Below are 22113 nucleotides of genomic sequence, written 5' to 3'. Positions count from 1 at the left end.
AAATATTCAGTATTGTTATTTGCCAAAATATTTTTACTTTGCATAATTTTATCTGATAAATTTTCTGATTCAGTTTGAGTGCAAATAACTTAAAATGCTTTATTGATAAAACTATAAATTAAATTTTCAAAGTAAACTATGACACAATCAAAGTCGGTCACTGTTGGGTCTGCTTGGCACGAAGCTTCTGTAAGGTTTTCTGTGAAGAGATGGAAGAAAAACATTCTTTTAACTTAAATTCAGGAAGTTCCTGCAGCTCCAAGAAGCCTACGTATGATTAAAGCGCTTCACCTTGTGGAACTCCTTAGCTTTCAGTCTGTTTTTTGCATAATCTTCCTGTCGACTCTTCAAGGCTTTCCGATGCTTCACCTCCTCCAGCTGCTCGTACAGCCTGCGGAACAAAATTATTTTGATCTGGTAAATTACACTTCTGTTTAAACTACCTGAATAGCTCCAAATATTATTTGACTACCTTTGAGTTCTCTGGTGCATCTTGGAAAGATTACGTCTCCTTTTCTCCAGCGTGCAGATCTTCATGTCATCCAGCTTCTTCTGTTCGGAATCACTCGCTGAGAGAAAACAGCAAAATGTCCTCGTTACACAACATAATCAGACTCGATACAAGCAGTGAAGTGAGTAAAAAATAAATTAAAAACATTATTTAGGGGACATTAGCCAACTCTAGCTAGTGACTGTTTCCATCAATTACCATCATCCCAGTCATTTAGTCAGCAAACTCATCCACTGGGCTTTCTCTGCACCAGATAAAGGACTCCGACCTTGAAACTCGGCCCACACACATTCTCATCCATTTCACTGAACACTGGAGCTCCTCAGGGTTATCTGCCGAGTCCCTTCCTTACCTACTGTACACCTCTGATTGCAGACCTGTTCATTTATCCAACATCATTATGTTGATGACACAGATGTTTCTGGGCTAATCTCAAGCGAAGAGGAGTCAGCATACGGAGACAGGCAGAGCGACAATCAGCACAGTGTTCAGTTTGCACCACTAAGACTATGGGGAAAAGCAAAACAGACTCAGACCCACTGATGGAGAGTAAAGTCCTTCCAGAGAACCTGCCATAATAAAGAGGGCACATCAGAGGACATTTGGGAGGAACAACTGCTCATTTCTTTCTACCGTGCTGCAGTTGAGTCTGTTGTAATGCACCGCTTACCAGTGTGGTATGCAGGCTGTTCTGTAGCAGACAAACAGGCACTGTGAGGAGTGGTGAGAACAGCAGAAAACAAAAATATAAATGGCCATGCCTGGCAGATACTCAAACAAGCACAAAACATCATCAGGGAGTGCTCTCACCATCTGTTGCACTCTGGCAGAGGATAGAGATCAACCAAAACCCACACCTCAAGGCTCAGAGACCGCTCCTTTCCAAACACCATCTGTGTCACTTACATGCACCAATAAATGTCTGCACTGATAATTGACTCATGCTGCTATTTATAGCTTATTATTGTATTTATTATGGCTCTATTTGCAATGACAAAGCTATTTGGTTCTAAAGAATGCAGGTTTAACACATTTCCACATAAAGTTTTCAAACATAGAGGCTTCTTTAATATGCACTACATAAGCTGGTATAAACTTGCGTGCTGCCTCAAACCAGGCGCCTCATCTATAATAAAAAGACATACCACTGAAGATTAACCAGCAGCATATGAAATGATTAGAATGAGCCAGTAAAAACATCTGGAACTATTATCATTTGTGGATGATCCAGACCTCCTGCATGGCTTCCTGGACAGGCAGTGGAGCACCTTCTCTAACAGACTGATTCAGCTCCACTGTCATAAGGACAGGAAATCTCTCACATGACATACCCTCACTCCCTATAATGTAATTATCTCTCAGGCAGAAGCATCTGGCAGATTTCATGCAACCACTGTAATAAAATAATTTCCTAATGCAGGATGAAGTAATTCTCATTTTTATTCTGGTGGTACCTGGTGGAAGAGGCTGGGGGGGTTTCTGCTGCTTGATGAAACCAGATTCCTCCATCTGTTGTGGGGCCTGTTCTCCCTTTGACTTAGTACTGGCCTTGTGTAGAGGTTTAGTTTTTGTGTTACAGGTGACTGGTTGACATGTGTTCGCTTTAGCTTGCTCACTTCCTTCTGGTAGCACTTGGAGCTCACGTCGAGTTTTAGCAAGAGCAGCTTTGGCCTTGATTTCCTTCACCCTGTGGTTGGATCTCTGGAGCAGAGCTGCAAGTTTCTGCTGGTTGACATCTGGCTGGTCTCTGCACGGACCCCACTGAAACTCTAGGACTGTCACTGGAAAGAGGGAAGGAAGTAACGGTCAGGTTTACAAAGTTTTGGCTTAAAAAATGATGTAATGTTAGGAGAGAAAATATGTATATCAGTCCACTGACGTCTGTACTACAAAGCAATTCAAAGTACTATATTGCTTTTTGATGATCAACAGAAACCATCTTAGAGCCCCTTAATACCAGCACAATGAGGTCTGAGGGATCCTCCAGAAGGAATCATCCTGTGACATGTTTGATCAGTAGTCCGTGATCTGTAATATCAATTATAACCTGATCTGGAGCACTTATCCTGCAGCATAAGTTACCATGGTGATGTACCCTAGTAAGACATGAACGACTTTTAAAACTCAGAGTTTAACCTGAAGTTACCTCCCTGAGCTCAGAGTCCTGCTTCCTTGTTCAGGCCTATGGTTTGACTCAGGCAGATATGTTCCACTTGCTTTACCTGGATGTGTTTGGCTGTCGTACTCTGGAGTCTCCTCAGGTATCAACGTAGATTCTGCACCCTACAAGCAAATGTTTATGTTTAGAGATGAGAAAGTAACCTGAATGAAAACCTGAATGAAAACTCAGTCACGTCACTTCTGAACAGTCACCTCCATCTCTTGGCCTTTCTGCCCTTCCTCACCCCTTCCGTCTGGATTCTTGATTACCCAAGCTTCCTCTTCCTCTGAGCTGGTGGACTCCTGGTCCTGCAGCGTAGAGTCCGTCAGGCTCACCAGTGTGATCTCAGACTGCTCCAGGATCCCCTTCTCTTTGGCTGTTTCCTAATAAACAACGAAGCAACACCAGAGTTATAAAAATAGGTAAAGCTAACTTAAAACATCAGAAATAACCGTTTTACTAAAATAACTGTGCTTTTTCAAAGTTGACCAAAGTAACATATCACAGATTCATACCAGTATCTTATCAGAGACCGGAGAAACATTCCTCAGATTTGGACCGTGACCACACTTGATCTCTTCGGCACTGATTGAATCCGCGCCTCCAAGCCTTTCCTCTGCCCGTGACACACCCAAAGCAGGTGTATCATCACACATGGATAAATTTGACAGAATCTCAGCTGTTTGCTCAACATCTGCCCTCACGGTGGGAGATACTATCAGAACAGACTCCTGGGGATGGCATTGGGTGGTGATGAGCTGGGAGAAGGATTCATGTAAGGTGGAGGAAGCTGCGGGGCAGCGGTTTGGCTCCTCCGTTCGAAAGCGCTCTGGTGATGGCTCGGACTCCACAGAAGAAAGATCAGAGTGCGAAATGACCTCTACGGGTGTGGTAACACTGCGTTCCCTGCTGGCTGGATGCCCGTCAGGAAAATTGTGCACGCTGTGCTCAGGCTGGTGAAAGGTGATGGAGAGGTCTGCTGTTTCATTTTGGGTGACCTCTGCCAAAAGGGGGTGGAATGACTCTGAACCTGCAAACTCTAAAAATGGTGAAAAACAATCTTTCATTAGGAGTAGCACCTCATCTCATGGAGTCTCACTTTAACTCCTCACATACTAACACCTGTTCATTGGAGTGATGATTTATTTCGCTGGGCACCCTTAAACAAACCCAGACCAGGCCTTCTTCCTAAACCTGACTTCAGCCAGGTTTAGGAAGAAGCACAAGCAGAAGAAGGGAGCTGCCACCTCACCTCCTTGCTTATGCACTTTTAACATAATTTTCAACTTTCTAATAACCACAGTTAATAAATCTTGATTGCTACTGTAAAGTGTTACCACAGATGACTGACCCCAGTAAAGTCTTACGTGAATATTTTGTACCACACCTTCAGCTCTGCCTGAGTCCATGTCTGTTGAACTGGTTTGATTCTGCTGTGTCGGATCCTGTGGATGTGGGCTCATAGCTGGGACAGAGGCACTGTGTGATGAGGCCTCGGGAGGCAGCGCTGGATGTGATGGGACCCGGATGTCAGCTGAGACACCAAGAGTCACACGATTTCTTTTACCTGCAAACAAATGAATGACACGTCAAACTTCAGGGTGGGCATGCTTATGAAGACAGCTGGTTTGTATGAGACTGTTTATAGAAGATGAATTAAGTCCCATAATTTAATGCTCCTGTTTTTTAAGCTTCAAGTTGGCTGTTTTTCTACAAATCACCATCTCTGTGTTCTGAAACTGGGTGAGGGGTGGAGCTCACAGATACCAAGATGTGGCAGTGATCATCCAAAAGCATACTCTGCATTATTGTTGTTTCTGACTTTAATGGGGCCATTATTTACAAAATGCTCATGTTTAACTTCAACTGAAGTGGAAACTAGTAAACGAGACAAAAACTCACAATTGGAAGAATTCAAGCTAAAGTTGTTCAGCAAACTAATATTTGGTCACTTTCCCTGAAAAAGATTATTAAAAATCACATTTCTAAGTTTTTTTGTTTTTTTTTTAAACTTACTTTCATGCCATAATTTTCAGGTTCTGAAAATAAATCATTGTAACCTGATGCCAGGTATTGATTGTACTAGTTCTCGTCCAGTTGGCTATTAGGGGCAATGACTGTAGTCACACAAGAGTAAAACCTTGATTTATGTTTTGCAAAAATACACCATCAGATCTAGAAACTAGGTCCATCTTTTACATACAGCATATTATATGAGCTCTACACATCCTGCTATAAAATTACTGATATATTAGTTATTTTCACTGCACTGTAGCTAAGAATGTGATATTAGGTTTCACTCACTTTCCCTGATATTCAGCCATTAATTGATAAATTCAGTCAAATGATCATTTTACCTGAGCTGCCACTGTGCTGTTCTGCTGACTCGTCCAGCTCTCCTACCAGGGGTCTCATCTGGCTCTCATCGGGAGCTTCATCTAACCATGAGGTCGACTGCTGCGTCTCCATCCGACCCATCATATGACCTGCATAAAAGTCTTGCCCGCCGCTCAACCAGTGAGAGCTGGACTGATGGGAGAGCCGACCAATCATCCGACTCAGTGTGGAATCCCATCCATCTTGACCCGCACTTGGGGAGAACAGCTGGCCCGGAGAGTGACCGAGCATTGATGAGTGAGCCGACGGATGACCAACCAGCTGCTCCAGGGCCGAATCCCTCTGCTCGGTAACGAGGCAGGATGACCGGTCTGCCAGCTGACCAATCAGAGGCCGGAAAGAATCCTGTTCGTGGTCGTCAACCAGTAATGAGGCCCCAGCAGAGAACTCGCCCACTTTGGGATCAACTTGATTGTGCACTTCCTGCAACGATAACAGGGGGGAAAAAAAAGATTCAGTCAAATTCTTCTAAATCCATTTTCAACAAAATTAAAATATTTTGATTTTTTTTTTCCAATTCAGAGACTGGCTAGAATAGAATAGAACATAATAGAACATAATAGAATAGAATAGAACATAATAAAACAGAACATAATAAATAGCCCTATATTGTCATTGTAGATGTACAACTCCAATTCGAATGAAGTTGGGACGTTGTGTAAAACGTAAATAAAAACAGGACACAGTGGTTTCCAAAACTTTTTCACCTGTATTTAGTTGAATACACTACGAAGACAAGACATCTAATGTTCAAACTGATAAACTTTATTGTTGTTTTGCAAATCTTCACTCATTTTGAATTTGATGCCTGCAACAGCTTCCAAGAAGCTAGGACAGGGGCAGCAAAAGACTGGGAAAGTTGAGGAATGTTCAAAAAACACTTGTTTTGAAGATTCCATGGGTGAACAGGTTAATTGGAAACGGGTGTTTGTCACAAAAAGAGCATACCCAAAAGGTTTTGTCGCTCACAAACAAGGATGGGGCGAGGTTCACCACTTTGTGAATAAATGCATGGGCAAATAGTCCAGCAGTTTAAGAACATTCATCCATCCATCCATCCATCTTCATCCGCTTTATCCGGTACCGGGTCGCGGGGGCAGCAGCCTAAGCAAAGAGGCCCAGACCTCCCTCTCCCCAGCCACCTCCTCCAGCTCATCCGGGGGAACACCAAGGCGTTCCCAGGCCAGCCGAGAGATATAATCTCTCCAGCGTGTCCTGGGTCTGCCCCGGGGCCTCCTCCCGGAACACCTCACCCAGGGGGCATCCTTGTCAGATGACTGAACCACCTCAGCTGCCTCCTTTCGATGTGGAGCAGCAGCGGCTCTACTCTGAGCTCCTCCCGGATGGCCGAACTTCTCACCCTATCTCTAAGGGAGAGGCCAGCCACCCTTCGGAGGAAGCTCATTTCTGCCGCTTGTATCCGCGATCTCGTTCTTTCGGTCACTACCCACAGCTCGTGGCCATAGGTGAGGGTAGGGACGTAGATCGACCGGTAAATTGAGAGCTTCGCTTTTACACTCAGCTCCCTCTTCACCACGACGGACCGGTGCAGCGTCTGCATTACTGCAGCTGCAGCCCCAATCCGTCTGTCGATCTCCGGCTCCCTTCTCCCATCACTCGCGAACAAGACCCCGAGATACTTGAACTCCTCCACTTGGGGCAGGACCTCATCCCCGACCCGGAGTGGGCACTCCACCCTTTTCCAGCTGAGAACCACGGCCTCAGATTTGGAGGTGCTGATCCTCATTCCCGCTGCTTCACACTCGGCTGCGAACCGCTCCAGTGCGAGCTGGAGGCCCTCACCCGATGAAGCCAACAGAACCACATCATCCGCAAAAATCAGAGATGAGATCCTGAGGCCACCAAAGTGAAAGCCCTCCGCCACTTGGCTGCGCCTAGAAATCCTGTCCATATAAATTATGAACAGAACCGGTGACAAAGGGCAGCCCTGGCGGAGCCCATCACCCACCGGGAACGAGTCCGACTTATTGCCGGCAATGCGAACCAAGCTCTTGCAACGGTTGTATAGGGATCGAATGGCCCGTAGCAATGGGCCAGACACCCCATACTCCCGCAACACCTCCCACAGGACACCCCGAGGGACACGGTCGAATGCCTTCTCCAAGTCCACAAAACACATGTAGACTGGTTGGGCAAACTCCCATGCACCCTCAAGTATCCTCGAGAGGATGAAGAGCTGGTCCAGTGTTCAACAACCTGGACAAAAACCGCATTGTTCCTCCTGCATCAGAGGTTCGACTAGCGGACGAACTCTCCTTTCCAGCACCCTGGCATAGACTTTCCCGGGGAGGCTGAGGAGTGTGATCCCCCTGTAGTTGGAACACACCCTCCGGTCCCCCTTCTTAAAGATGGGGACCACCACCCCGGTCTGCCAATCCACAGGTACTGCCCCTGATCTCCACGCAACATTGCAGTTTAAGAACAACGTTTCTCAATGTACAATTCCAAGGAATCTGTGGATTTCATCATCTACTGTCTACAATATCATCAAAAGATACAGAAAACCTGGAGAAAACTCTGCACATAAGGCCAAATACCAACACTGAATGCCCGTGACCTTTGATCCCTCGGGCGGCACTGCATTAAAAACCAACATCATTCTGTAAAGGATCACATGGGCTCAGGAATACTTCAGAAAACCATTGTCAGTTAACACAGTTTGTCGCTTCATCTACAAGTACAAGTTAAAACTCTACTAATTCAACTCTAAAATCGGATTATCCTCAGTTTGATATAGTCTGCTGCTACATTTGTTGTAAAGACTTCATAGTTAAGATTATAAGACTCATTCCCTCTCCCTACCACAAAGTTTAAACTGAACATTGAGAATAATAATGCAAAAGTATCTGTTCAACATACAGATAACAGCGTGTGATAAAATCAACATCTTGAATGTTGTTCTTGCACACTACACACAAGTCTGACACTTTTTTTTATAACCTCATGTCATAAAAAAGTAAGTATAAAAGCAGCGCCACACAAAATCTGCAGAGGGCTATACTGCTACTCCTACTGCTACCTACTTACAACAACATATTTTGTGAATTAATATTTTTTTAAAATTAAAATTTACTGAAAGGTAAATCTATTTACCTTTCATATATATGTACCTTAGTACATATATATGAATCCTGACTACCAGTCAGATACTCAACAAAAAGAATCATTTAACAGGAACCCCCCCCCAAAGTAACACTGAAGCTCCAAACTACAAAGCTAGTAGGTAATGTTACTGGATATGTCCGTCCTTTGTCCAGTCTGTTTACTACCAGAGGAGTCTGAGCCCAACGGGCCATTACAAAAAAGACATTTAGCTGGTTTTGAGGTACTTCCTGTTTCAAGTGCAGAGTCTATGTTTATCTTTTATAAACAGCTTAATACTCATAATTTGTGTTTGGGTTACAACATGTGCATGCACACAGACTCACTGAGCTCAGTTCAAGTGTAGAAACCATCATGAAATGTACTTTAACTTAGTTCACTTCAGGTTTATTATGTTTACATCATCGCTCGGGGTATTCAAATATCGATAACAGTTGTTACAAAGAGCTTCAAAGGACTCTAGTATAACAGCTTAAAACTGAATCACTGACCAGGCCTCTCGTCTCCGTTCCTGCTGCTTCTGAGAGGAGAGACTGGCGTCGTGCAGAGCTTTCATCCTCCCCTCTTCTCTCCAAGACTCGAAACAAAGACTGCTGAGAGACCGAAGCGCTGTGTTCTTCCATATGTGAGCCTTCACTGTCTAAAGATCAACAAAGGAATAAAACACTGTGCTATCAGACAGCCTTTGTCACATCTCAGCATCTTAACACTCCTACCTAAACTATCAAGGTGAAGACAGAGCATCGCCTTCAAATAAACATGTCCATTTTGTACCTGTTTTCCCAGCAGAGCTGAGGGAGAGGTCAAGTTCCCGAGTATATTTGTCTATAATTTGTTGGATACTGCTGTCACTGAACATCGAGTCCACAGACAGACCAGGAGGGCCAGTCGCTGAGTTTTCCTTAACACAGAAGCTCTCACCAGACAGACAGGAGACGTGTTGTATATCTGCTCCACCTTCTTGTTGATCAGTGCGTTTATGGAGGAGAGATTTATCTAAAGTAGAAGAAGAAGAACCAGGTCAGCACATTAGAAGTATAGCAAAGTCAGAAACACAATGCAAAATAAGAAATAAAAATACAGTGAAATGAATCTAAACCAAGTACTTTTGAAATTCCTAAACCTACCCAAGTAAGTTTTCTGCCAAAACCTTTTATTAATCTCATGATTAATAATAAAAATTAAAATGAACATTTCCTGTGTGTCAATAACCTTACTCTGTCCCTGCTTCCCCGTTTCCCCTGCTTTTCTTTCACTAAAGCCCCAAAATGCCCCAGTTTAGATGTGAAAACCATCAGAGACTCATGCTGTGGCTTCTGATGTGAGCAGCCAAAAAATGAAATGATTCAGACCATGGCAAAGTCCTCCACACTACAATCACAGACTTTTCCAGCCCTTAAAAATATTATTAATATTATAATAATAATAAAATATGAAAAATAATCATTTGGGTACGTGGACATGAATCAGTACATTAAAAGCTGCAGCTATAACAAGAACTGCTGTGAGACTGTGATGGTCAGTTGTAAGAAAGTCGTCTTATTAGGTCATTTTAAACAGGGAGAAGTTTAAACGGCTTCTTTTAGACAGAAAATGAAATTATGAGCTGCACAAAGACCCAGAATCATGCAAAGTTACTTTAAAATCCAAGAATAGTAATCTGGAAGTGGGAATGAGCAGAACAGGTTCACTTTAAAGTTTAAGTCCATGCAAATGCACAGCAGCACACAGCTGTAACATAAACAACATGCTCCCTTAGAATCCTTACAGTTTAACCATATTATCCATTTAATCGTGAAGAACTACCCCAGTTTCTGCTGGATCATCTGATTTAAAGCTGCACAGACATGTCACCTACACACCTGGCTGTTCCTCACTGGTGTTTACATTCTGCTCTGGGTCAGTAGTCATGTAGCTTCCGGTGGAGATGGTAGTAGAAGAGAAGCTGTCAGACCCAGGAGGCCTGTTTGGAGACTGACACAAAATAAACTGTCATGGCGTCTTATCTTGTTATACAGATAAACACACTCTGGACACATTCATACAGTTGAACATATTGAGGCATTTTGAAATGAAAGCACACACAAACTTGTGTTTTGAATATTTAATGCATTTGTATCTATGAGCATCCTGACCAGTAGGGGTGGGGGAAAAAATCGAAACTGTGTAGCATGGTGATATTTTGTTTGCTAATAATGTATCAATACAGGGACAGCAGAAATCGATATTTTGTTACAAAAAAGGTTTTTGTGCTCTGACTTCAGAGCATGTTGATCCTTTTTCTGAGCAAGAATCCTGACATTCCTTCCTTCATTCGTTTTATTTTAATTAAGTTTAAAACTTTTTTATTTAATGTAAAATTATATTTTGTTTTAATTTACTTTCAAATTCTTCAGTTGCTGAAGGGGCTGCATAGTTTTCATAAACTGCATAGTTCAGAATAGCTATAATTGTACCAGATGGTTGATTCAGTTAAGTTGGACTAGACTGTAATACAAACCGTTCAGTTTGTCAACAATCAAACTGAAATGAGAGAAAGACTGAGTGTGAGACTTTGATATTAGAGAAAATGAATATTGATAAAGTTGACCTTTATGTACAGAATCTGAATATCGCAAAATATTTTTAAAAATTGCAATAATATCGTATCGTGCGTTAAGTATTGTGATAATATCGTATCGTGGGATGTTTGGTGATTCCCACCCCTACTGACCAGTAGTGATGTACTCAACAAAAGACCAAACCCCTGAAGAATCACTTTAACAGGAAACCCCACCTAAACACTAACACTGAAGCTCCAAAATACAAAGTTAGGGGGAAATGTTACTGTGGGGACGCCCGTCTTTTGTCCATCTGTCCATCTGTCTACTACCAGAGGAGTCTGCCCCTACAGGCCATTACAAAAAGACACTGAGGTACTTCATGTTTCAAGTTCAGAATCTTTTTATCTTTTATATACAGGATAACACTCATACAAATGGACAGTGAAGACCTCTGTCCATTTGTAGAGAGACAACTTAAATTTGTGTTTGGGTTATAACATGTACCGACTCATACATAGACCTGGTGTTATGCAGACTCACTGAGCTCAGTTCAAGTGTAGAAACCATCATGAAATGTATTTTAATTGAATACACTTCAGGTTTATTATGTTTACATCATCGCTCAGTGGAAGGAAGGAAAGAAGACAAACAAACCACTCACTCATCACAGGCAGACGAACACACACGCACTTATGCACGCGCACACACACACACACACACACAGCTTCTCAAACATAATCACAGGCTGAGGCAGATGCTGCCCAAGCACTCAGATTTGGCTATTTTTCATCATTGATCCACATCATCATGTGAACCTCAGAGGGTATTAAAATATACATAACAGTATTAATATGCACTGACATTTACTTCCTGCATATTAAAACTGCTCCTTCCCTTGTAGCTTTCTAACCCACTATGGGCTACATGAGTTTTCCAGGGGAGGAAAGAGCAGTGACAAACACTATATGAACACTGGACTGGTTACCTCTGTGGGGGATCTGTAGCTCGTCACTGCAGGACCAGAGAAATCTGCTCCTCTCCCAGAGTCTGAGGAAAGGGGGGACTTTTTTCTTGGGACTGAATCTAGAAAACAGTGTTTCCACATCAAGAAATCTTTAATTTCCCTTAATTCAGTGGTACCATTTTTTCCCTATGTTAAATCTTCTCTACCCACCAGAGATGGAGGATTCTGGAGATGCTCCTGCCTCTGTCAGTAGCAGTCTCTCTCTCCAGAGGCTGGATCTCCCTGAACTTGTCCCTGAGCTGGTTAATCTTTCAGAGATCTTCTGTCCGCTGCTGAACTCCGAGGTTGTCTGCAGAGTGCTGTCAGAAGCCATAGACGAGTCGTACTCCTCCTGCTGATCCCAGCGTTCAATGTGTGAAGGAACTGTCACACCATTGTCTGGGCCTACAGTTAAAACAAATAAATAAGTCAGTGTTATACATGCAGGAGATGAAACTGCCCGATATTCACGTCTTACTGCAGCTGAGCAGACCTGTGAGTTGGCTGCCATCGACTGGAGTCTCCACCTCTTGAATAGCACTGAGCTCGTGCTGTTCAGTCATCATCTCCAAGAAGCCCAGCCTGACGCGTGTCACAGGGGGCTTTGCTGCTCGTGGAGCGTGGAGGTGTCCTGAGTGGAGGACTGATGCCAGGCCAGGTCCGGCAGCAGCATCACTCTGAACTTTAAAGCACAAGAGAAACAACCAGTCAGAAATATGGACAAAAAAAAAAAAATGTGTACTGTTTCATTTTTAAACAATGTATTACTCTACATTTTATTTTAATGCCAGTGACCTCGCTCTGCAACTTTACATGTTCACACTGAGTTGATGTTATCCCTAAACACTACCACTTTGCAATAAAAGCACTTACAATTGATTGTGGAATATCTAGGAGAGAGGAATTTTCACAAACTGACTTGCTGTAATCCCATTACAGTAGACTGCATGACTTGGTACTTGTTTTTATTGAAGCCCAGGTTTATTAGGACAGTTTTAAAGTTGAGAAACAACAATGACAACATTCAAAAAACACAAAGCCTGAATTTAAAGTTGAAGATATAGTGTCCTGTCCTGGACTCTAAAGAAGATAGACAAGACAAGAGTCCACTTTTACTTTTGCAGAAAAGCTGGAAAATGCTTTTGGGAAAACGTTCTCGTGCCCAAAATGTTCTTTGAGCACCAGACACAAATTTAAGGATTTGTAAGGAATTGTTACTTCATCTCTGTTTTTAAAGAAGACAAAATTAAACTGTTAAGGAAAAAGACTGAAACACTGACGGGGGCTTTATAATATCTGACATTCTGCCTTGAATCTGCACAGGAGAAAAATCAGAAGGTTTTGAAACATAAGGCAAACAAAAGCAACATTTCTGTTGCATTAATTAAGGACAGGGTTCATACGCCTTTTCAGGGTCAAATTCAAGCACTTTTTAAGCACTTTCAAGGTCCCTTTTCAAGCTCCCCCCCCCAAAAAAAAGAATGCATGTTTCAATTCGCATCACCTCAGTAAGACCATGTGAAAAGACACCTTTGCTCACCTTTTGTTAAGACATAGAAAAACGCAACACACAAAAATACTGCAAAAGGAAACGGTCACCTTATATACATAGTGTATAAACTCAAAATGCACGTTTCCCTTAAAAATTAAGATGTGAAAATGTGAACAAATCAACTTGTTAGATATTCTTCTCCTGTTGAAAAAGAAAAAGAGAAATTAATAAGTCTTCTCATCAGATATTGATGCTTCTTTCCTGTGTGACAAAAAAATAGGAGACAGATGCTTGTTTGCTGTTTGTTTGTTTTTTAAGTTAATTCCCAATAAAGCTGTTTTATTGCTAACTACATTGCTGTCTGTATTATTGCTGAAGTCCTAAATGATCACCTTTAAAGTGTTTGTGCTAATGACATCATGTACAGTCAGACAGGCATGGAGAACAGCACTGACTGGGAGGCTTTGAATAGATCACATAGTTCAATTCAACATATAAGACTTGAAGAATGCACAAGCATCTACTTAAAATCTATTGAATTTATCATCCGTGATATTATTATGTACAATCCCAATGTATTTTGTTCATCTGCCTTAAATAAACAGGCAGCCTTAAAGTATGAAATATTCATATATAAATACACGTATGTGTGTACTGTCTGAGTGGCTGATAGTGCCCCACAGGCCTCAGTGTGAGCTTGAAGACATTTATAATGTTTAAGTAGTTTAATGTGTAGGAGCTGACGATAAACACATTTTGAATGAAAGCCGGGGAACTTTGGTAGCACAGAAACAAGTGGCTATTCTTTGTGACCATGTGGATTGCTCACATTATCATTATTTCACCCAAAGGCACCAAGTTAATACTTAAAAAGCTGCAGTAATACACACAAATATAAACAGTACTTGGTGACAACTTTGCTTTTAGCCTTTAACCCTCTGGTGTCCAGGGTATAATTGGCCGTTTTTGACTACTTTTGATTTGGCCTCTATATTTCACCTTTACCTTTCACCTATATTTCAGCACAATTGATCTAAATTCAGGTAATGCTTGTGTAAAAACCACAAGCATGTTTAAGGAATCATTTTCATAACTTGAAATGCAAATAGAAATTGTACATTCTTAAAAAATATGCACAAGTTTTGCAAACAAAGTTATATGGTACTATTTACCTAAAATGCAGCCAAGGCTCAGACGTTTTTCATATAACCATTTAAAACTATTTACAGAACAATCATGTGCTCTGCGTCAAATAAGAAGGCACACAAATTATTTATGCAACTCCAAAAAATAGTTTGTGTCCACTATGACACAGAGTAGAACAGCACAGGGATAAACCTGCAGGTCTGACAGCAGGTGTGTCACTCAGCGTTTACACTGCAATCTGCCTTTAGTGGCTTTTTTGCAGCAACTGTGACATTCACTAGTAGAACTGACACACAAAACAAAACAACAACTACACACTAACTACACAAGACAACACACTAACTTGAGACTCCAAACACGGTAAACCTCACAAATCTCTCACGTATCAAAACTCTCGGTCACTCCTAAAACGTCCCCCTCTTCCCAAACGACCAAATGCCACATGTTGCCATATCATTTTTTGATTGGTCGACATGGTACATTTTTCCACCAATAGGGGAGGAGTGTTTTTTTCTTTTTCTTTTTTCACTCACAAGCAAAGCGTGTTTGCTGGCGCTCTCCTTAGAAAACTGAATGGCTGCAATCCAGGCCATCCATCAACCATTTGTTACAGGGCTCGCAAAATCGCTAGCCCGACGTCCCGGGGCTAGCGATTTTTCCAGTCGGGCTACCAAAATCTAACTCAGCCCTGCCCGTCGGGCTATCATAGGAAAATATATGTCAGTGCTTTTGCATTCTTTCGCCAATGTAGCTGAGTAATTATGTCATTGGCATCGATGAGCCACTGTCAATATGTGACATATTGAAATCGCGTTTGAATTTGCGCTTGCTTTTTGCTTTCACTTTCATTTTGCGATCGCGCGAACGGTGTATAGAGAGCGGCAGCACTGATTGGTGAGTGACGATTAATTGCGCACCAATTCCTCTGACATCGTCTTATCACTCATTAGCTTACTATTCAAACGCGACAAGTGAAATCTCTCGCAGCAAGCTTAAACATGTCAGAGGTTGAGTGCGCAAAGAATCGCTGATCATTATGTAAGTACGTGTGTAAAAGCAGCAGGATTTATGCTGGTATTTTAGTTCTGCAGAGCCAAATAAGACAGGTCAGGGTGAAGAAGTGGCAGCCAAAGAAAAGCCGATCACAAAACGGAAAAGATATGACAAATCGAGCCCGTTCTCACTCCCGAGGCGTAACATGGCGACGTTTTGTCACGTCCCGCGGCGTTCCTTAGGAACGCGGCGGGTTATGGCTGAAATGCAGTGCAATGACGCTCCCGCGGTAATCAACGTTCCAGCCCTGTATTCCAGCCCTAAACCTAACCTTATCCCTAGCCCTAACCATAACCTTTTTCCTCACCTTAAACAGGACTTAAATGATGTTAAATAGCGTGTTTCTAAGCTATTTGAAGGAAAAGAGCGAACATGTGTAGATTGAGTCCATACGGTTCTCACATTTCCTCATTTTTCCGAGGTCGTCATTTAGGAACGTGGTGGGTAGCCGAAAACGTAATATGTTGACGATTTGTCACCTAGCCTAAAATGTTACGCTTTGGGAGTGAGAACGTGTTGGACAAATCAGACTATGAGGCAAAAAGAAAGCGCAGCTTTTTTGGTTTCATGGACAAAAGAATTTCTGTGGCTGGAATATGACGAGCTAAATATCATGATGTTCTGCCAGGTGTGTTGTGAGTTTCATTTGATTTCTGAGTCGACAAGCGCCTTTGTTACTGGGACCAGTCATTTTAAGAAAGACCCCATCAGAACCAATGCAAGAAATGCATTATTGCCCAGTCTGCAGTATCTTTCCCAGAACAAACACCAATTGCAAAAAAACATACTACAAATAAACCAAGCACAACAAGAACTCCTGAAAAAGCTGTTTAGGACAGCGTGCTATATTGCAAAGAGTGAACTACCATTGGCAGAATTTAGCAGTCCTTGCAAACTTCAAAAAGCAAATGGCCTAGATCTTGGTTCCACTTACTTCTTACCCCTGACTTCAGTGAAAATTTCAGATTCAGGATCTGACACAGACTGATTCATGTCCTACACAGTTCTTACAAGTTCATAGAAATTTCTGTTCAATTTGAACCAAGTATTTGAGTTGATGGTTTTAATTTTTATACAGTTGTTGTGATTTGTATTTTAACAATTTTTTTGATTAATTTTTGTTTCCGTTACAATATTATACTTTAATGTATAATATTGTAAAGGAAACAAAACGTAAAAAAAAATTCTTTTTTTATTCGGGCTACTTAAATTTATTTTGGGCTACCAAAAACTGAAGAATGCCTGCCCGAAGGGCTACCAGAGATTTTGAAATTTTGCGAGCCTTGTGTTACTTCGGAAACATGGCTCTTCAACAGCGTAATCCGATAACAACCGATCTCTTTACCCGTCGGCTTCCCGTGGCTGTCATGCGACCGGCTATTGCAGTTAATAATACAACAGCTTCTTGCCATTTTTTGTGTTTCTTTTTATCGCTGTGTAACTGAGTTCAATTGAAAGCCTGCGTGCGCTAGTACCTCTTGCCACGAGTTCCCAGAATCCTTTGCGGTTGTACCGGCTGGATGACGTCACATTTCAATCTCAGCGTGAAGTCCGCACGTTCGACCCAAGTTGAACTGGAGACTCTGGGTCCGTCGACCCCAGAGGGTTCATCAGAAAGCCCAAGTTAGCTAGTTATGTATCGGGCTAATGTTTAAAGCTTTCACTTGAGTAAATTAACGCATATTACTGCTAAGTAATGTTAGCTAAGTTCACTTAGCTAACATTACATTATTATATTCCATAATAGCGCTGCCATACTGCATCACTCTCAGTCCATTTCAATCATTTCTCCAGCGAGTTTGATAGCTAGCAAAATAATAATCATAATTTTAAAAAATTGCATGTGTAACGTACGCGTACTAGAAAATTATTTACTAGGACTCACCTATCAGGCGACTGGAGAGCACCAAATCCGCCATTGTCGTTTTCCATCAAACACTCATTTAAACAGCAGTCTACAGGTATGTTAGCGCACTCATCCCCGACTGTTAGAGGGAGGGGCGGGGTCACACGTTGAAACTTTTTTTGAAAATTTTGCTTTTACATTTTGCGACTCGTTTTATTTCTCTATCTGATAAGAAAACTATTCAATCAGATAGTTATTTGTTGTGAATGAAATACAGTTACACTTTCAAGCACTTTTAAGCGCCACATCTGAAATTCAAGCACTTTTCAAACCTTGAAAAGACAACATTAAAATTCAATCATTTTCAAGGCTTTCAAGCACCCGTACGAACCCTGTAAGGAATAAAGATCAGTTTGTAATAGTGCTTGTTAACTTAAGAACAATCGTTATTATTGTTTACTTCATTCAGTCATGTGCATTTGTCCCAGAAATCATTTTGACAGTTTTGTAATACTTTCAGTTCTGAAATTAACTGGAAATCGTGCTGAAAAGGTGGAAAAATATCTCCATTCTCAACATGTCAGCTACCTGTTTGACTGCTGTTGGATGGATGTTGTTCAGAGGAGCTGTCGCGATCCTGAGGGTCCTCTAGGTGTGATAAAGTTCCTCCATTAGACTCCTCTATGGCCTTGAGCAGGGATGCAAGTAACTGGAGGCGGTTCTGATTAATGTTCTCCGAAACCGCTGTTTCACCATCAGGCCGAGAAACTGGCTGTAGGTGAGAAAAAGTCATCAGGATGGTTCATTTCTCACATGTTCTTTCACTCTTAAACATTTAAGCTGACGGTGTTTTTTGGCACTCTGCTTTTCAATCTTTGTTTCTACTCAATCCTTTCTTAAAACTATGATTTTTTTACTGCAAAATAACTGCTTTAACAGTCCTCTCACTTACTTGTGCATCGGTATTAATCAGAGCCTGCAATGTCTCCTTTTGCCTCCTCATCTGCACCATCTCCAAGTCCTGTCTCCGCCTCTCCTCTTCCTGTTGCCTTTGCTGCAGCATCAGTGCCTCCCTCTGCTGTAGTACTCGCCTCTGGGCCTCCTGCAACTCTTGTCTTTGTCTCTCCATGTTGTCCTCTCCAACGCTCAGGGATCCAGTGCTCCGAGAGGCCTCTGCCTCAGCCAGAGCATAACCTGAAAGTGGAGGTATAACCTCTGCGATGGTCGATCTCATGACTTTGATGGGTTCAGAGGATGGCTGCACTGGGATGCTGCTACTATGATGTTCTGTGAATCGTTTACAAGGCAGCTTCTCTTTGGTGACTGACAGCGGTCTCATTCTCTCTGGAAGGTGCTCTGTTACTTTCTCCATTATGCTGTCAGTCAGCCAAGACGTGTCATTTAGTCTCTGGTATCTCAGACTGTCTGAGTCGGATTCAACATCATCTGGCAGCGGTTTGGAAGCCAGACTAAAACCAGATAGGCTGGGAGGGGACGTTAATGTGTCGGATTCTTCTGTGGAAACATCCTCAGAGGTTTGTGGCAATTCATGATTATACACAGGCACTGCATGAGCCTGGAGAGGAGCCTGGAGAGGAGCATGGGGAGGAGCATGGGGAGTCTGCAGAGGGGGCTGGAGAGGAGCATGGGGAGGAGGATGAAGAGGAGCATGGAAAGGAGCCTGGAGAGGAGCCTGGAGAGTCTGCAGAGCGGGGTGGAGAGGAGCATGGGGAGGAGCATGGGGAGGAGCCTGGAGAGGAGCCTGGAGAGTCTGCAGAGCGGGGTGGAGAGGAGCATGAAGAGGAGGGTGGAGAGGAGCATGGGAAGTATGCAGAGGGGGATGGAGAGGAGCCTGCAAAGGGGCCCAGGGAGCGTGGAGAGGAGCATGGAGAGGAGCATGGAGAGGAGCCGGCGCAGCTTGCAGACGACCTGGATGACGAACACACTGTGTACTGTTTGGAGGTGGATGAGCAAGGCCTGGAGGCACAACAGGAGGTAGTAATGAAGTGGCAGTCATGTTGTAACGAATCTGTAGAGCTTGTTGGTATTCCTCCAGGCGCTGGCGAGCCACTTTCACTCTTTGGTGGATTCTAAAATTAAAACAACAACAACAACAACAAAAACAGGAGAGTCAAAGGCATTAAAGTTGTGTAAACTGGCCCAAACAGATTTATTCATCACACCTGTTTTGTTCTAACAACCGCTGCTGGTATTCTCTGATCCTTTTGCTATGGTCGTCCTTATCTGCAGGAGGAACTACCTGTGAAGATCAAACACAAAGGAAGGGATTACTCATACAGCCTGGAAAGCCCCTCACAGAAGACAATGGTGGAGGACAAAACCTTGAATTTTCAGAGTTTTTATATTACTAGTTTTTGACCAGTCCCTCCCAAGTGTTTGAGAATCTGTTAGATTTATTTTCTCAACTTAATTTTCCCTCTTCTTATCTGGAAAATATCCCATCTAAGCAGTCTGAGCTGTATTTGATTCTCTGTCCTGGATTGGATCAATCATCACTAATATAATCTTCTCAGGCTCTGGCTATGACGGGGTGGGCAACTGGTAATGAACTAATCATTTGATTCAGGTGTGTTGACCCAGGGTGAGATCTAAAACCTGCAGGACACCGGCCCTTGAGGCCTGGAGTTCCCCCGCCCCTGGGCTATGAGCACAGAAGCTCCACCTACACGTTAATCAAACCTTCTGTTTGTGAGAGGCAGCCAATCAGAAGAATTGCTCAAAGGAGGAGGAGCTAAAGTAGCTTGCTTCAAAGTCAGGATGTCATGAGGGAAAACACAATAATGTGAAGATTATTTTGAACTGTAAATCAGGCAAGAGCTCAATAATGAAAATTATACATAATACGTTGGTCAACTTTAAGCAAAAAACAACAAATAACAACTGAACATGTTTCTCAGACTAAAGTAATATTAGACCCAAGGAGGTTAAGCATCAGAAGATGTTAACAGCATGTATAACATCCATGATATATTTTGCATCTTCGCTATTATGAGCATGTCAAGATTAATCCAATAAATAGAATTTTCAATAGCCATTAAAAAAACTGATAACAGGAAAATTTAATGGAGGTTTGACAGTTGGATTAGAGACCTACCTCATTGGCTAAATTAGGGGTGATAGAGATGACATCGTGGTCATGGACTGGCACTTCTGGTTGGTTAATGGTTTCTTCCTGGGTCACGGCAGCCTTCAGTCGTTCTTTCTCCTGCTGAGCTTCAAGCAGCATCTGCTCCAACTTGGCCTTCTGCTCTTCCAGCTCCTGCAGCAAAAACATCTGGTGCTGCTTCTCCCTTTCAAGCTCCGCTTCCTGGGCAGGAAAAAAAAGAGGCTTAAAAAGTGATGCTACTAGATGCAAACTCAGATTTGAGCTACGTTTTAGTTTAGAAGATAAAATTTTAGCTGCATCAGGTGTGTTACTGTTAATTTAATTCAAAGCTAGTCCCTGGTAAAATCTTTATCACCTCCTCTCCAAAAATCACCAGCAGGAATTCACAACAAGCCCACAATGAGTTTCTCAGCAAAACCTGGTTCTAACCAGTCAGTGAACTGGTGATGAAGTACTGGGACAACAATGAAACAAGTGCTTAGATCTGTTCGGTCAACAATGCTCTGCTGCAGTGTCAAAATTCTGCTACAGAATAAAGAAGGGGGGCACAGAAAATCAAACAAGAGGGGGGCACAGAGCAGTAGTCTCGCATATTTTGTACACCGCCTCCATCTGACTACAGAGCTCCCTGCAGGCATGCTCGGATTTTAGCGGACAGTGAACGTGCCATCTCTGCAGGACTAGAAACCAGCTCCCAACCATCACGGGACACAGAGCACAGACATTTAAGTTTTTTACTCTCAATATTAACTCCTCCCATCTAAGTGAAAAGTCTCACAGAAATTAAAATGAACACGTACCCGTTTCTTTCGCTCTTCTTCAAACTCTTGGATTCTATTGGCCAGAGCAGCAGGAAACTGAGTATCTGAAGCTGATGATGGCAGCGGCGTTTTCTCTGATGCTGGTTGAGTTCAGAAAAAAATCCACAGGTTTATTACCTTGTAATAAACATTTTTACTTTTTTTAAACCGTTAAAAGAATATTAATAGTTTTATTAATATTTATGTAGATTGTTCTTACAGCTGATCAGTCACTGATTACCTGGTGGAGACCGGTCAGCCTCCTGGGGCTCGGTGGGAGTCCATTCGTCTTTTCCTCCGCTGATCAGAGAGCCTGTTTCGATCGTCATGTCGCGCTCTGGGATCTGATCTCGGATGATGGTTGGGGAATCAGCAGCAGAGCTGCGACTGCTGTGGTCAATCCACTGGTTCCTTTGGCTCCTGATACGATCCAGGAGCCTCTTCAATGCCCGTCGAGGAGCAGGTTTCTGGGAAACCACTGCAAACAAAGAAAAACTCAAGGAAATTACATCAAGGTTTCAACATTCATGCTACATTCTGGGCCAGAAGGTTTTTTTATTTGTCTCAGAATTTGACATAATTCATACAATACACTTCAGTAAGCTAATATCTGACTACTGATTGTATTATAAACTGCACAAGAATGACTTGAGTTTTTAAATCTGGTGCTTCTGGTCACCTTCAGCTGATGTTTCCTGCTCAGTGCTTCCAGGTTCCTGCTCTGTGTCACGTTGTGCATTTTCTGTCTCAGGTGTTGTGATTTCATCCACTGTGACATCCAGCTCTTGATCTTGGCTGGTTGTGGAGTGGGCTGGAAGAGGCTCAGGTGCCAGCTGGACCACCAGGTCACCTTTAACCCCTGTAACAATTAACAAAGTTTAAAGAGGCTTCAGAGCAACTTCAGTGCCGAT

General features: G+C 42.6%; 1 protein-coding gene across 1 annotated transcript in view; it reads right to left on the bottom strand.

Moving 5' to 3' along the window:
- Nucleotides 1–79: 79 nt before the first annotated feature.
- The window catches only part of cep295 (centrosomal protein 295), a 25824-nt gene continuing 3790 nt past the window's right edge, over nucleotides 80–22113 (bottom strand). Inside the window, exons 8-29 of the mRNA XM_087851325.1 lie at nucleotides 21882–22061; nucleotides 21444–21680; nucleotides 21203–21303; nucleotides 20391–20603; nucleotides 19459–19535; nucleotides 18228–19365; nucleotides 17864–18047; nucleotides 12232–12420; nucleotides 11910–12143; nucleotides 11721–11818; nucleotides 10055–10166; nucleotides 8967–9188; nucleotides 8684–8832; nucleotides 5030–5492; nucleotides 4060–4239; nucleotides 3188–3711; nucleotides 2885–3055; nucleotides 2734–2794; nucleotides 1966–2292; nucleotides 473–569; nucleotides 292–391; nucleotides 80–199 (exon numbers count right to left, since the gene is read on the bottom strand). Of these exons, the coding sequence (XP_087707451.1) occupies nucleotides 158–199; nucleotides 292–391; nucleotides 473–569; nucleotides 1966–2292; nucleotides 2734–2794; nucleotides 2885–3055; nucleotides 3188–3711; nucleotides 4060–4239; nucleotides 5030–5492; nucleotides 8684–8832; nucleotides 8967–9188; nucleotides 10055–10166; nucleotides 11721–11818; nucleotides 11910–12143; nucleotides 12232–12420; nucleotides 17864–18047; nucleotides 18228–19365; nucleotides 19459–19535; nucleotides 20391–20603; nucleotides 21203–21303; nucleotides 21444–21680; nucleotides 21882–22061 (5099 nt within the window). The 3' untranslated portion in view covers nucleotides 80–157. The remainder of the gene's footprint in view (nucleotides 200–291; nucleotides 392–472; nucleotides 570–1965; nucleotides 2293–2733; nucleotides 2795–2884; nucleotides 3056–3187; nucleotides 3712–4059; nucleotides 4240–5029; nucleotides 5493–8683; nucleotides 8833–8966; nucleotides 9189–10054; nucleotides 10167–11720; nucleotides 11819–11909; nucleotides 12144–12231; nucleotides 12421–17863; nucleotides 18048–18227; nucleotides 19366–19458; nucleotides 19536–20390; nucleotides 20604–21202; nucleotides 21304–21443; nucleotides 21681–21881; nucleotides 22062–22113) is intronic.

The sequence above is a fragment of the Neolamprologus brichardi genome, chromosome 14 (genome assembly GCF_056152115.1).
Source record: "Neolamprologus brichardi isolate AB-2024 chromosome 14, ASM5615211v1, whole genome shotgun sequence".
NCBI classification, from domain to species: Eukaryota; Metazoa; Chordata; class Actinopteri; order Cichliformes; family Cichlidae; genus Neolamprologus; species Neolamprologus brichardi.
Note: the sequence above shows the minus strand (reverse complement) of the source record. Positions and strands in the feature narration are given on the sequence as shown.